Source organism: Hypanus sabinus, chromosome 4, assembly GCF_030144855.1.
Source record: "Hypanus sabinus isolate sHypSab1 chromosome 4, sHypSab1.hap1, whole genome shotgun sequence".
In the NCBI taxonomy this organism is placed as follows: Eukaryota; Metazoa; Chordata; class Chondrichthyes; order Myliobatiformes; family Dasyatidae; genus Hypanus; species Hypanus sabinus.
Genome location: NC_082709.1, coordinates 101077729 through 101091554, shown reverse-complemented (window position 1 = coordinate 101091554; position 13826 = coordinate 101077729). Strand labels below are relative to the sequence as shown.

General features: G+C 43.2%; 1 protein-coding gene across 2 annotated transcripts in view; it reads left to right on the top strand.

The window, feature by feature from the left end:
• LOC132393030 (cullin-4B-like) overlaps positions 1–13826 on the top strand; it is an 89624-nt gene that overhangs the window by 35116 nt on the left and 40682 nt on the right. For both annotated transcript variants that reach the window (XM_059967738.1, XM_059967739.1), the window contains exons 6-9: positions 3617–3779; positions 3854–3943; positions 4029–4111; positions 12404–12471. In XM_059967738.1, the coding sequence (XP_059823721.1) occupies positions 3617–3779; positions 3854–3943; positions 4029–4111; positions 12404–12471 (404 nt within the window). The remainder of the gene's footprint in view (positions 1–3616; positions 3780–3853; positions 3944–4028; positions 4112–12403; positions 12472–13826) is intronic.

The window sequence follows — 13826 nt, the reverse complement described above, 5'->3', positions numbered from 1 at the left end:
ATCAGGCACATACTTCAGATAAGTCTTCGGTGGTAAGTCACCCCCGTCAGTCCCAAAGCAAATGTCAGTGGGCAACCTCACCTCACTCTCGAACAGCAGATAGTATGGTGAGTACCCAGTAGCTTCATTTCAGGTGCAGTTGTAACTGTGGACCAGATAAGCAATACATTGACTCCACTTGCTCTTCTTGCTGATCTCCAGGGTGCTGAGCATGTCTAGCAAGGTCCGATTAAACATCTCAGGCTGGGGATCACCCTGCGGATGATAGGGCGTGGTCGTCGACTTCTCTACTCCAAGCATGCCTGGTAGCTCGTGGATGAGGCTGCTCTCGAAATCCCATCCCTGATCACTATGTATCCGCCTGGGAAGGGCATAATAAATGAAATACTTCTCCCATAACAGTTCAGCCACCGTGGATGCCCTCTGGTCCCTGGTAGGAAAAGCCTGAGCATACCTGGTGGTGTGGTCTGTGATGACTAAGACATTCACCGTGTTGCTGGCATCGGGTTCTATTGACAGGAATCCATACACACCAGGTCCAAGGGCCTCACACTCTGCAAGGGGGACTAGGCAGCGTCTTCGACCGTATGCATTGAATGCACGACTTGTGGTATTCTTCAACCTCCGACTTCATCTGGGGCCAGTAAAACTGGTCTCTGAGCAATCCATAGTCTTTCCAACCCCCAGATGTCCAGAATCATCATGAAGTGACTTCAACGCAATCCTCCGATACTTCTCAGGCAGAACCAGCTGGCAACGCCGAGGTCGGTCCGGAGGTGATGTGACCCAGTATAAGATCTGGTTCCACAATTCCAACCGAGGCCATTCTCACAGTAATGTTTCGTCTTCTCTGACTGAGCCATGTCTCCCTTTTCAACTGTTGACCAGATGTACCGATGCCCAGGTCATCTCGCTGAGCAGCTGCCATTTCCCAATTCCAGCAGCTCCCAATTGATCCACCGCTCGATCCTGCCCCTCCTTTCCCTCTGCCTTCATGGTGATGGCAAACTGAAAATGGCCTTCACCCCCAGGGCAGGAACGCTCTCCCACTCCTCGTCCCTGACCAGTCCCTCATGCGCCCGTCGGGACAAAGCATCAGCATCAATGTTCCTGCTTCCCAGCCAGTACTTAAGGCTGAAATCATAGGCAGACAATGCCGCCAACCACTGATGGCCTGTGGCATCCGGTTTCGCTGAGGTCAGAATATAAGTTGGAGGGTGGTTGTTCATCCTCACCTCAAATTTGGCCCACTCAGCTTATGCACCACTGCTCAGTTCAATGCCAGAAATTCTAACGTGCATGGGATAGTTTTTCTTAGAGGGTGAGAGACTCCAGCTGACAAATGCAATGGGTCTCAACCTGGCGCCTCGATCCAGATACAGGATGCCCCCTAAGCCCTCTTGGCTGGCATCCATGTGCAGTACGTACAGCAATCGGGGGTCCGCAAAAGCAAGCACCGGCGCCTGGGTCAGCAGCTCCTTCAGCGACGGAAAGGCCTCATTTTGCATCCCACCTCAGTCCAAAGGGCTCCGACGGGCTAAGATACTCTCCTCCCTCCTGTCCTTTTATTCCCCCCCTTTCTTCCCCAAGGGAGGGTAATCGCACAGAAGCTGACTCAATGGGTGGCTCACCTTCATAAATCTCGGTAACCACAGAACCTGAAGAATGAGCGCAGAGCGCTAACAGTCTGGAGTCTTGCCCAAGTGGTAACCATCTCGATCTTAGCCGGATCTGGCTTCTCCATCCCATGAAACTATGCGTCCAATATAGCTAACAAAAATTTGGCAGAACTGGCACTTGTCCAGGGAAAGTTTTAACCCTTCAGCTTTCAGGCAGCCGAGCACCTTCAGTAGCCTGGCTTCATATTTTTCTAAGATGGATCCAAACACTATGAGGCCATTCAGATACACCACGCCCTCAAGCAAGTTCATAACCCCAGCATCTTCTCTATGACCCACTGGAAGGTTGCAGGGGCTCCAAATTTGCCCTGGGGCATCCTTTCAAACTGGAAGAATCCTAGGGGATATATCAATATCATCTTCTCTTTGTCTGCCTCACTAATGGGGATCTGGTAATGTCCACGCCTCAAGTCCAGCACACTGAACCACTTCGCACCACTCAGACAGGCCAGCATGTCTTCGATCCTTGGGACCATATACTGATCAGGGACGGTGTGCCTGTTCAGAGTCCTATAATCCACATGCATCCGTACCTTCCCATTCTTCTTTCGGGCCACTATTATTGGGGATGCATAGGGGCTTCAGGACTCAGTGATGATCCCAGCTTCCTTCAACTTACACAGATGCTGCCGAACATCGTCTACCTCTGCAGGGGCCAATCGCCACAACCTCTCCCTAAATGGGGTGACCTTGGTCACCCGGATAGTGTGACGAGTGCTCTTAGAACAACCCACATCAAACTGGTCAGTGGAAAAGACACTTTCCAGCTTCAACATCTCTACCAATCTCATCTCCCAACCAGCAGGAACTGGGGAGTCCCCGAAGTTGAATGACTCAGTGGTTAACTTTCCCCCTTTTTCCAGTAGTTTCTCCCCATTCTCCTGACACATGTCCTGAAACCCCGCCATGAGCTTCATTGGGTTTCCTGTCAGGCCAAAAGCGTTTTCCAGTGCTTGCATGTAATTGCTCATGATTGCTAGGGGATACTGCATCCTGACGGTTCTCACAATGTCAGCAGCCCGCTCACTCATGCTCTCAATCAATCTCTGTCAGTTTACGTCATCAGAGCACTGCCACTCATCTGACAACTGAGAGCTCTGCTTCGCCTAGGTCTCATACTCCTCTTCCCCTTTAGGGGTGGGTGTTATTCCAGAGAATAGGCGGAGCCCACCATAGTAGGGACTTGAGACCTGGGTATTTTTCCATTTATCTGCCAGAGAGGTAAGGGCAGGTACTACCTCAGAAGTCTCACTCTCCCCTGGGGGATGGGGATTAATTTGACATTCCAAGTCTGACCACACCTTCCCCTTACTCCTCAGAAATGATAGAACCCTGCCTTTGAAATCTCTACCCCCAGCTACAGGAAACTTGACTTCTGATTCGGCCAGCCCCGCTGCCACTACGTCAGCACCGGTCTGCCTTGAAACGAGAGCTGTGCCCACCATTTTATCAAAGCTCCACCCTGCAATCACACCTTTTAACAGTACTTAACAGGTGAATTAATGATTCATCCAGAGTACGAATATCTACCCCAATGGTTCAATGCTCAGGGTAATCACTCGGCATCCCATGAAATCAATCCCGGGCGAGCCCCCACAGTTGTAACCCTCAGGTTCAGCTGGCGGCTTAATCCAGGGGAAGACAGCCCCCGGTCCAGCCAAACTTAAGAAATCTTGTTTGGGTGGATGCTACTTGATGTGTTTCCCTGTTACAAATCAGAACCATGAAATTACAAACAGTACATAATATGTGATTGAGCTTTATAATTCTTAATTGGACTATATGGTTAGTAAAGAAACAAAAAAGGAAAGGGCCTACTTAACGTTTCCGTATTAATTTTAATGGAATTAATGCTGTAGGGAGTTTATATGCCCTTTAGTGTGTTAGATAGTGCACTTATCCAGTAACGATTTCATTTTGTGCTTAAATACCGTCAGGGACATAGGCTTGGAGCTGTTCCGAACCCATATCATCAATGACAAAACTGTGCAGAACAAAACCATTGATGGAATCCTTCTATTGATTGAAAAGGAACGAAATGGTGAGGCTGTGGACAGAAGTCTGATACGAAGCTTGCTGAGTATGCTTTCTGATCTGCAGGTAAGGGAAGTTTGGATCCTCAGATAGATCTTTTTCTATGGAAAGCTTGACAAGTCACCGTTTGCATCAAACAGGTTTACCAGGAATCATTCGAACAAAGATTTTTGGAGGAGACCAATTGTTTATATGTAGCAGAAGGACAAAGATTAATGCAAGAAAGGGAGGCAAGTAACAGATGCTTAACAAATGTTCTTAACTAGCACAATGTTTGGAGACAATGTTCATTTTACTTCTATGATTTGAACCTAGGTTCCAGAATATCTTCACCATGTAAACAAGCGCCTAGAGGAAGAAATGGACCGAGTAATTACATACCTGGAACAAAGCACACAGTGAGTAATTGCCTTTGCTTTCCCATTAGTGACTATGCCAATAAATATTATAAGAATTCAATTCAATAAACAGATAAAGATTACTCATTTGAAGGGGGCTAATATTCAAAATTGTTTAATGTTATTTCCAGAACATAAGTGACAGGAAATGATAAAGCAGTTGTAGTTAGGGGTGGGTTAGTGGATGGAGGTATTGATCAGCCTTACTTGAGGAAAGGAACTGTTTTTGAGTCTGGTGGACCTGGCCTCCCTCCTGATGGGGTGGGGCAAATAGTCCATGACCAAGGTGGGTAGAATGCTTCATGATGTTACAATAAGATGAGCAGAATTAGGCCATTGGCCCATCGCGTCTGCTCCACCATTTCCTTGTCATTGATCTCATTTTCCTCTCTGCCACAATCTCTTGCCTTCTTCCCATATACTTTCATGCCCTGACCAATTGAGAATCTATCAACCTCTGTCTGAAATATACTTAAAGACTTGGCTTCCACAGCTGCCTGAGGCAAAGAATTCCACAGATTCACCACTCTCTGGCTAAAGGAATTTCTCCTCATCTTTGTTCTAAGAGCCACACTACCCCTTCTGCCTTCCTTCCTTGTCCTCTTGATACAATGCGTATCCTTGGATGTTAAGCTCCCAGCTATAATCTTCTTTCAGGCATGATTCAGTGATGTCTGCAACATCATGCATGCCAATCTGTAACTGCTACAAGTTCATCATCCTTATTCTGTATACTGTATGCATTCAGATTTAACACCTTTAGTCCTGTGTTCACTTTTTTCAATTGTGTCTCATATTTCAACTCTCATCATGTTGGCTGTAATTTTGTCCTAACATTAGCCACTCCTTGCGAGGAATCTCACTACACATTGCCTCTGTAAAACCAACTACTCATCTTCAGTACTATCACTCTAGTTCCCATCCCCTTCCAAGTTGGCTTAAACCCACCCTAACAACTTTAGCCAACTTGCCCACAAGGACATTGGACCCTCTCCAATTCAGTTGTAACCCATACCTTTTGTACAGGTCATACCTTCCCAAAAAGAGATCCAAATGATCCATAAATCTGAACCCTGCTTCCTTCATTAGTTCCTCAGTCCCCTGCCATTCATCTGCTAAATCATCATGTTCATACTCTCACTGCCATTTGGCACGGGCAGCAATCCAGAGATTACTACCCTAGAGGTCCTGTTTCTCAGTTTTCTATCTAGCTAACTAATATCTCTCTTCAGAACCTCCTCACCTTGTTTACTTATGTCATGTTACTGGCCCTTTTCTGACACCTTTCTGTATATGTGTCCTGGATTGTGGGTATGCTGCTTCCAGTGATGTCTTAGGCAGTTTTGGATACCCATTATAGAGATTTCCTGTCTGTTGCAGAGCAGTTTCTGTACCATTCAGTGATGTAGCTTGTTAAGCTGCTGTCTACTGCGCATCTGTAGAATGACGTGAGTTTAGATGTGCATAGTCCAGCTCTCTTCAGGCTCCTCAGAACGTTGAGACGTTGGTGAGTTTTCCTAATTGTGTAGCATTAGTTCTGGGACCGTGAGAAACATAAGCATAGCAAAAGGATTAACGTGATTTTCAGATTTGGGGGTAGAATGTAGCTCCTTTTCTTAAACCAGGTATTGTTCCTTAAATTAACTTCTACCTCTTGGCTTCATTTTTCCCAATGCATTGTTTCTGTAATGAATTTGAGAGATCTGCATTAACTTCTGATTCTTCAGTGAACATTGTTAGGTTGAATGGCCTCAAAACTTTCACTCCAGTCTAGCATGTATGTGATTGAAGATGTTTGACTTTCTTTAATGAAGAGAGGGTGAAGATGGCAAGTGGATCAGATGAGCTGCTCCTTGCCCTCTCCCATTCCCATGTGCATGTAGATGTCCAGTCATGATGATGCAGTGCTGCACTGTCAATCAAGGTGGTGACTCAGAAGTAGATTTTTTTTTAGATTCTTAGGAATGGTGTTGGAGACAGCACAAGGTATTATAGGAGAAATAAGAGTTCAAGGATTGGGATGAGGAGGCAATTAGAGGTCGGGGCAGTAAATGAAGAGTCAGGTAGGAGGCAGTGGGCGGAGTCCAGGTTGGAGCACTCTACAGTTGAAGGCTAGCAATCCCAGTTGACCAAAGTCAGGTCAGCAGGTGCTGAAGATGAAGGCCAGTGATCCCTGTGGCCAATCATCAAAGTCAGCAGGCCCCATGAACAAGGACTGGTGACCCTTCCCCCACACTCCCAACACACCACAGGTCTGAGGTCCATTAGTGAGGAGGCATGAGAGCTGGCTAGAGTCTTAAGCCTGAAGGTCAAAGACTGAAGGTGGCAAGTCCAGAGGTCAAGGTCTAAAGGTTTAAGCCCTCAGCTCAGTGTGTCCAGAGGTTGGAAGTCTGTGAGTCTGAGCCAGGGACTTGGAGGTTGGAGGCCCAATGTCCATGAATCTGAGGGTCCAGGACCGAGGTGATTGGAAATCTGGAGGCCTAACTATTCAAAGCTTCTAAATAAAGGAAGAGTGGAAAAATAAGTTTACAGTGAGGAAGCGCCAGGCATGGTGCAGTATGAATGGTATGCTTGCAATCATTGGAAGGTCGACTCATAAGTTATATCACCTTTTGTGTATTTGCCTAAATATAGGGATGTAATATTGTTGCTGTTACCAGGTGTATTTGTGATGGACTGATATTTTTAAACTCAAAACCAGATGGCCAGTGTTAATCAGCCTGCACTTCTGTAAAGTAATTGTTGAGTTCTGTTCATTTGGATATGTAAGAATTTAGTACACATGCTGTTGTGTGTGTGTGTGGAAAGAGAGGAATTGCAAGATGTAAAGAAGGTGGCCCTCAAATATTGAAGGGAGATGTTGAAAGTGAAGTTGTTTCAACAGAGGGAAACTGTGTCCTTCCTGTTTGAGCATTAACAGCGGTAGAAGAGGATGGTGTCCAATTACAGGATCCCACCAACATTTTATGAAAACAAGCCTTAAGAAAGCTGGAAAAATGAAATTGGAATATGGACTCATGTTACAGAATTGGAGAAGACTTTGCGTTGCCACTTTCAGGAAGAGCAAGAGAGACTGCAATGGGAATTTCGGTGGAAGACTTGAATAGAGATGATGGTATGAATTTGCTAATAAATACACTTGACTCAGATTTTTTGAAGGAAGAAAAGGGTCAGATTTTTAAGGCATATTCAGCCAGACAAAATTTATAGACAATTCTAAAAATATGGCTGATTATATTACTGATTTTGAACAAAAGTTTGGAAAGCCCAAGTCTGTGGTCGGTGTGCCACTAGCAACTGAATACAATGAAACAGTAGTTGTAGACCTACATGAACTGGAGCAAAGAGGGTAGTATCTCCATGTCATTGATGAGTACACGTGTTTCAGTGCTGGTAGCATTGTAAATATAAACAGACCCTCAGAGACAGTAAAATAATACTTCATTCATTTCTGGGTAAGTGTGAATGGCCCACCTCAAAGTATTCAGTGATGATGGTGAAGAATTTAATAATGGTGAATTCAGAGATATGGCAGAGAACATAGCGACAAAACCAACAGTAGCATATAGACTTTGGGCTTCAGGAGTGACACAATCAAATGCTTACTGGAGTAATGCTGAAGGTAAAGAAAAGCAATGGCTATGATTGGAACACAGCCCAGGACTGGGCCCTTACGGTGAAGAATACCACGTACAGTGTAGGTGGCTGTAACCTGTATCATTTGGTGTTCAGTCAGAATCCAAACTTTCCCTCTGTACTGGTTGACAGACCACCTGCTCTAGAGGGCACTACAAGGAATGAATGGTTTGGGAAATATATTTCAGCACTGCATGTATCAAGGAAGGCCTTCACTGAGGCAGAGTGTTCAGAGAGAATTTGAAGAGTGCTGAGGCACAGCTACATCCTACAGACGAGAAATATGAGACGGGACAAAAAGGGTGGACTGTACAGAATGGAAAGGTCGTGGTGTTGTCATAGATCAGGATGGAGTTGTGGTATTCATAAGACATGGAGGTACATATGTGAGAGTGCATCATTCCAAACTACGTAAAGCACAAACTGAAGACCATCAGAACTCCATGGAGAAAGATACAAAAAAAATGAAAAACACTTACATGGCACACGATCACATAGCACAGACAGGGATGAGGAGAGTGCAGCTCAGGACCCAACAGAGTTGCACAACGTTGACACAGAGAGCAGTTGAGAACTCAACCAACTTGCTTGAACAGATAGTATCACAAATGCAAAGACAACACTGAAGTTTCAGTCTGAAAACAGGATAAACTGAGATTTGTAGACCAAAACACTGGTATCTTATACAAAGCTGAAGTCTTAGGATGAGCAGGCAAAACCACTAGGATAAACAAAAGTCACGGTCACTGGCACTTCAGGGTCAGTCAACATATCATGTGTAGACAGACTTCATATTAAACCAAGTATTGAAAAGACTAGACCATCTGGGAAATGTCAACATGAAGATGTGCTGGTAACTGAGGAGATGTCATTTGAATCTGCAAAACAGGATGAAATCAGAAGTTGGAGAAATAGTGGAGTGTTTGAGGAAGTTGGAAACATTGACCAATAGACAGCGTCTACAAGTCTCAACAGCACATCTGCTGGCTTTTGAGGAACAAAACATAGAAAAATTCTGTAAAGACTTGCCAACATGTGCATCAGAGTCTTTCTGATTATTTCTTTCAGTAATCTGTCATAAGCATTGGCAAACTCACTGCATGGACATAAAATCCGCATTCTTATGGGGAATGGAGCTGTCATGTAACATTTATGTTGAATCCCCTCCTGAAGCCAGAAGTGAAGGAACACTGTGGAAACTCAAGAAGTGTGTGCATGGTCTGCTGGTATAAAAAGGTCAAGGAAATAATGTTGAAAAGGTGGAAAGATGTCACAAGTGGATCCAGCTACTTTTTACTAGCATGATTCAGGATATCATGTGATTGGAAGGCTTGTAGATGACTTCATATGGGGTGGCTCACAAAGCCTATTAGGTTGGACAGGAGGAGCGTGACAAAATTCTGCTATGTAGGGATAGACATCCTTGCTGTTGACAGAACAGTACAACTGCACCAAGAAAGATACATCAGGAATCTTCAGACAATCCGCATGGAATCCTCACATGTCGTACAGTGGGATGCACCCCTCAGTGAAGCTGAAGCTTGGGTCAAAGGTAGGTCAGATTCTATGGGTAGAGAGATAGAACAGACCTGACATCATGTTTGATGCCTGCAACTTGGCATCCTGCACAAAAAATGCTACAGTACAAACTTCACGTGAGGCATTGTGTGCAGAATTCAATCTGAAAAAGTAGTCTTGAAGTTTCAACAGCTTGGAAAAGATAGCTCACTGAGGCTCGTTATCTTCAGTGATGCCTCACTTGGAAATCTTCCTGATGGAGGGTCTCAAGTGGGACATTTTATTGTACTGATGGAGGAAGAGGAAAGATTTTCACCTCTCTGTTGGCAATCAGAAATGATCCGAAGAGTCGTACCGAGTATGCAGGTGGGAGAAACCCTTGCAGTGTCTGAAGGTGTTGACAATGCCTTTTTTATGGCCACACTCTACTCTGAGCTTTTCCATGATGTCTCAAAGAAGGACAGTCTATTGATAACGTGTTACAGACAACTGCAAAAAAATCCACCAAGTAAGTTACAGAGAAGAAGCTTCGTCTCCAGATAAGCAGCAACAAAGAACCTCTCCAAGCACAGAAAGTTCATCGTGTGCTATTGTCAACACGAAGGAACAACTGGGTGACTGTTTCACAAAGAAGGGAGCTCCAGCTCTTGTGCTGTTAAAGGCCCTTAGTGAAGGCATTTGGTACCTTATGAATTGTATTAATTTCAAGGGTTAGAACTAATTCCCATATCCTAATGGACATTTGGATTGTCTTTAAATATTTTTTCAAATTTAATTTTTTTAATATATAGATAAAAAGGATGGGAGATTGTTGAGTTCTGTTCATTTGGACTATGTAACTATACAGTACACGTGCACTGTCCCTGTTATTCACATGTGCATGTGTGGAAGGAAGGGAATTGTGCGATGTAAAGGTGGTAGCCCTCAGGTATTGAAGGGAGACGTTGAAAGTAAAGTTGGTTAAACAAAAGAAATACAAGTTTTTGTTGTTTGGGTATTAGCATTAATAATGAAGCTGGTGGCACTTGCTTTTAATAGAAAAACCTGATGACAGCTTCAGTATCGATGTGTTAAGTTGCCAAACAAAATATCCTGCTCTTCCACAAGGTGCTCTTTTGCATGCTGGTGTGTGTCCCTTCAATGCTGTGAACCTGTGGAACTAATCCACTAGTTTCAAACAAAGTATTGGAAAAGCTTAGTGCAAGTAAATATCAAAAAATAATTACTTTTTTGCCTTAATAATTTACAATTATTTTACCAATGAGCAGTTTTATCAATATGGAATCTCATTTCCTCTGAAGAATATGATTTATTTTTTAATGAAAATTTCTGTATCTCTTTACCCTTTCTCCCTTAATGTTTACCATTCTGTGTTTCTCTTCTTCCTTGATTCATTTAACATTATTCCTTACTGTTGCTTTTCCTGTTTACAGAAGTTCCCTGTATTAAATTGGAGTCCCAAGTGGCACAAGCAGAGACTTTGGGTTGTTCATCATTATTCCTACAAATGCCCAGGAGTAAGGATGAAAGACACAAGCTACTCCTGACACCAAGCAAAACGGGATAAACTAACAGTGGGAGGTTTACTGATTGACACAAGCAAACTCAACTCTCTTAGTTAAATGCTCATGGTGTCCCTGACAGCTCAACCTCTTGTATTCTGAGTTTATATCACTGTATACAGACATTGTGACATTATTATGAATGTGATGTCTTGTAACTTTCAAAAACATATTGTGGACACCCACAAGTTAACAGGAAGGACAGAAGTTCTTACAGGTGGAATTGAGCTCCGAACTCTGACCCCTTGAGCAGTATTAGCATCACGCTAACCACTACTCTACTTTGTAGTGATTATACAGGGTGCTACACTACTGTGGCACCCTTCCGGCTAAAAATAATGGTCCTGTGGCAGGTTATCATTTTAGAAACTGGATTTGTGTAGTGCTCACAGCTACCAGAGTCTTGGGCAGAGAAGTAGCAGAAATATTTGCATTACTACCTGCAGTTGAAGCCTTAAATTATAAACCACACAGTTAGGAGCAAGGCAGGGTCTGTCTGGAAGCATGAAAATGTTTTTGAAATAGACCAACGTGATCTCTTCTGGTGACTGCTGAGGAGAGAATGGATTATGTTTGATCTTGGTGTACAAATTTTTTAAATGATTAGACTCCTGTTTGTCATGGCTTTATTCAAAAACTTTCATTTTTGTTCATTCTCTCCTCCTTGCTTTTTTCTGATTTAGCCCTGATTTTATCCTTGATGTGCTTGATTGTATTGAATCACCTGATGCTAGATTTCAGGGCCTCTTCCGTCTGCAGTAGTTTCCATTGGGAAAGTTATTGATGCATATTTTGTTTTGTCTTCTGTGTGAATAGCTTAGTGGACTAGATATTTTTAAAATGTATTTACTGAGACACAGTACAGAATAAGTCCTTCTGGTTTTTGGCCATTCTGCCCACTGATCCCCCAGTTTAATCCTAGCCTAATCACAGGACAATTTACAATGATCAGTTAACCTCCAACCAGTACATCTTTGAACTGTGGAAAGGAACTGGCACACTTGGAGGAAACTGACACAGTTACTGGAAGAAAGTACAACCTCCTTACAGGCAGCGGAGGAAATTGAACCCTGGTTGCTGGTACTGTGAAGTGTTGTGTTAATTACTCTGCTACCATGCTGCCCCCAAATTGTATTGGTATTTAGTTTTGTTATTGTCACTGTACAGTGAAAAGCTGTTGCATGCCTTCCATATACATCATCCCATACTTAATGACACTGAAGAAGCAGAGTAGGGAAAAATGCAGAATGTATGTAACACTTTCAGAGAGTGCAGTGGAGGTAGCCAAATAAGGTGCAAGAGTGATGACAGAGTAGGCTGAGGGATCAGGAGTTCTTTTTTTATGTGAGAGATCCATTTGAGAGTGCTATAACAGTGGGGTGGAAACTGTCCTACAGTCTGGTGGTTTTGCATCTTCTGCCTAATGGGAAGGAGGAGGAATACTGAATGACTGGGGTAGGTGGGACCTTTGATTATGTTGGCTGTTTTCCTGAGGCAACAGGACATGTAGACAGAGTCAACTGGGAGAAGGCACAGTCCACAACTCTCTACAATGTAATTATTGGTGATTTTTTAGGAAGTGGTTGGTTGCCAGTGTTGAGAAGCATCTTCTTGGTGAGCATCTGACAGCTATTCTTCAAAAAGGTAAAAGAAACCAAATATATAGAATATTCCTATTTAATTTTATCACATGGTTTAGTAAAACATCTCCTTAGCCATTTACTCTAATTGCACTTTTTCTAATGTTAACCCACTTTGCACTTCATTGTAACTTAACTCGTTTTGAATTCTAACTCCTTGGGCTTTCAGTTGTTATAAACATGCTGTCATTTGTTCCATCTGCCATGCCTGAACCAATGCTTAACATTTAATATTTTTAACATAAAAATGTAATAGAGCTCAGCATTCCTGGGTTTTATTGTTATAGACATGATAGAAAGGAGGTTTGAACGAAAACCAATGCTATCACAGCAGTACTCAGGATATGCTGGATGGCTCCTCAACAGTGGCAATTTTGATGGAGCTAAAATAAGTAAGATGCAATTACAGAATAGGTTTATGCTATAACCCCCCTCCCCTGCACATAGCAATTGAGAAGTGAAGGAACAGGTATGTAGCCAGATTACAGAGGTGTTCAAAAACAACAGGGTTTTCATGGTGGGGGACTTCAACATCTCTAGTATTCATAGCAACATCCTTAATATAAGAAACTTCGATGGGTTGGGATTTCTTCAGTGCATCCAAGAGAGGTTCTTGGAACCGTATGTGGAGAGTATATTTAGAGGACAGAGCATACTGTACCTAGTTTTGGGAAATAAGCCAGGTGGCTGAACATTTTGGGAATATTATCGTAATTCATTATGTTTCAAGATAGTTATCACTAAAGATAAAATAGGATTTGCAGGAGAAATTAAATTGATGGGGGCAAATTATGACAGGATAAGACAGGATTGAGGGGCGTTGATTGGGAGAAGTTGCTGTCTGGACAGGTCCAGATCTGACGGGTGGGAGTTGTTTAAAGACCAGTTGATCAGAGTTCAGGATCGGCATGTTCCAGGAAGAGTAAGGGGATGAGGATGGTAAGGTAAGGAAACCGCATGACCCAAGAGTGTCGTTAGTCAGGGGAAAAAAAGGAAGTATTCCTTAAGTTTGGGAAGTTAAAAGTCAGACTGTTGTCTTGTGGAAAATAAAGATAGCAGGAAAGAGTTCAGGCAAGTGATTAGGATGGTAAAATGACTTTGGTGAGCAGGGTCAAATGCAATCCCAAGGCATAAAGTAAAAATAATGACTCGAATGTAAAGGAGGGAATTTGTGCTGGAGTCAGAGTAAGTGGCTGAGGGGCTACATGAGAATTTTGTGCTAGTATTTATTGAGAAGGAATTGGAAAATATTGAAAACCGGGTCGAGCATGCTAATGTACCAGGACATTTTCAGATTAAGTCTCACTCATCTAATGACATATATCCCAGAATATTGAAAGGAGCAAAGTGAGAAGATGG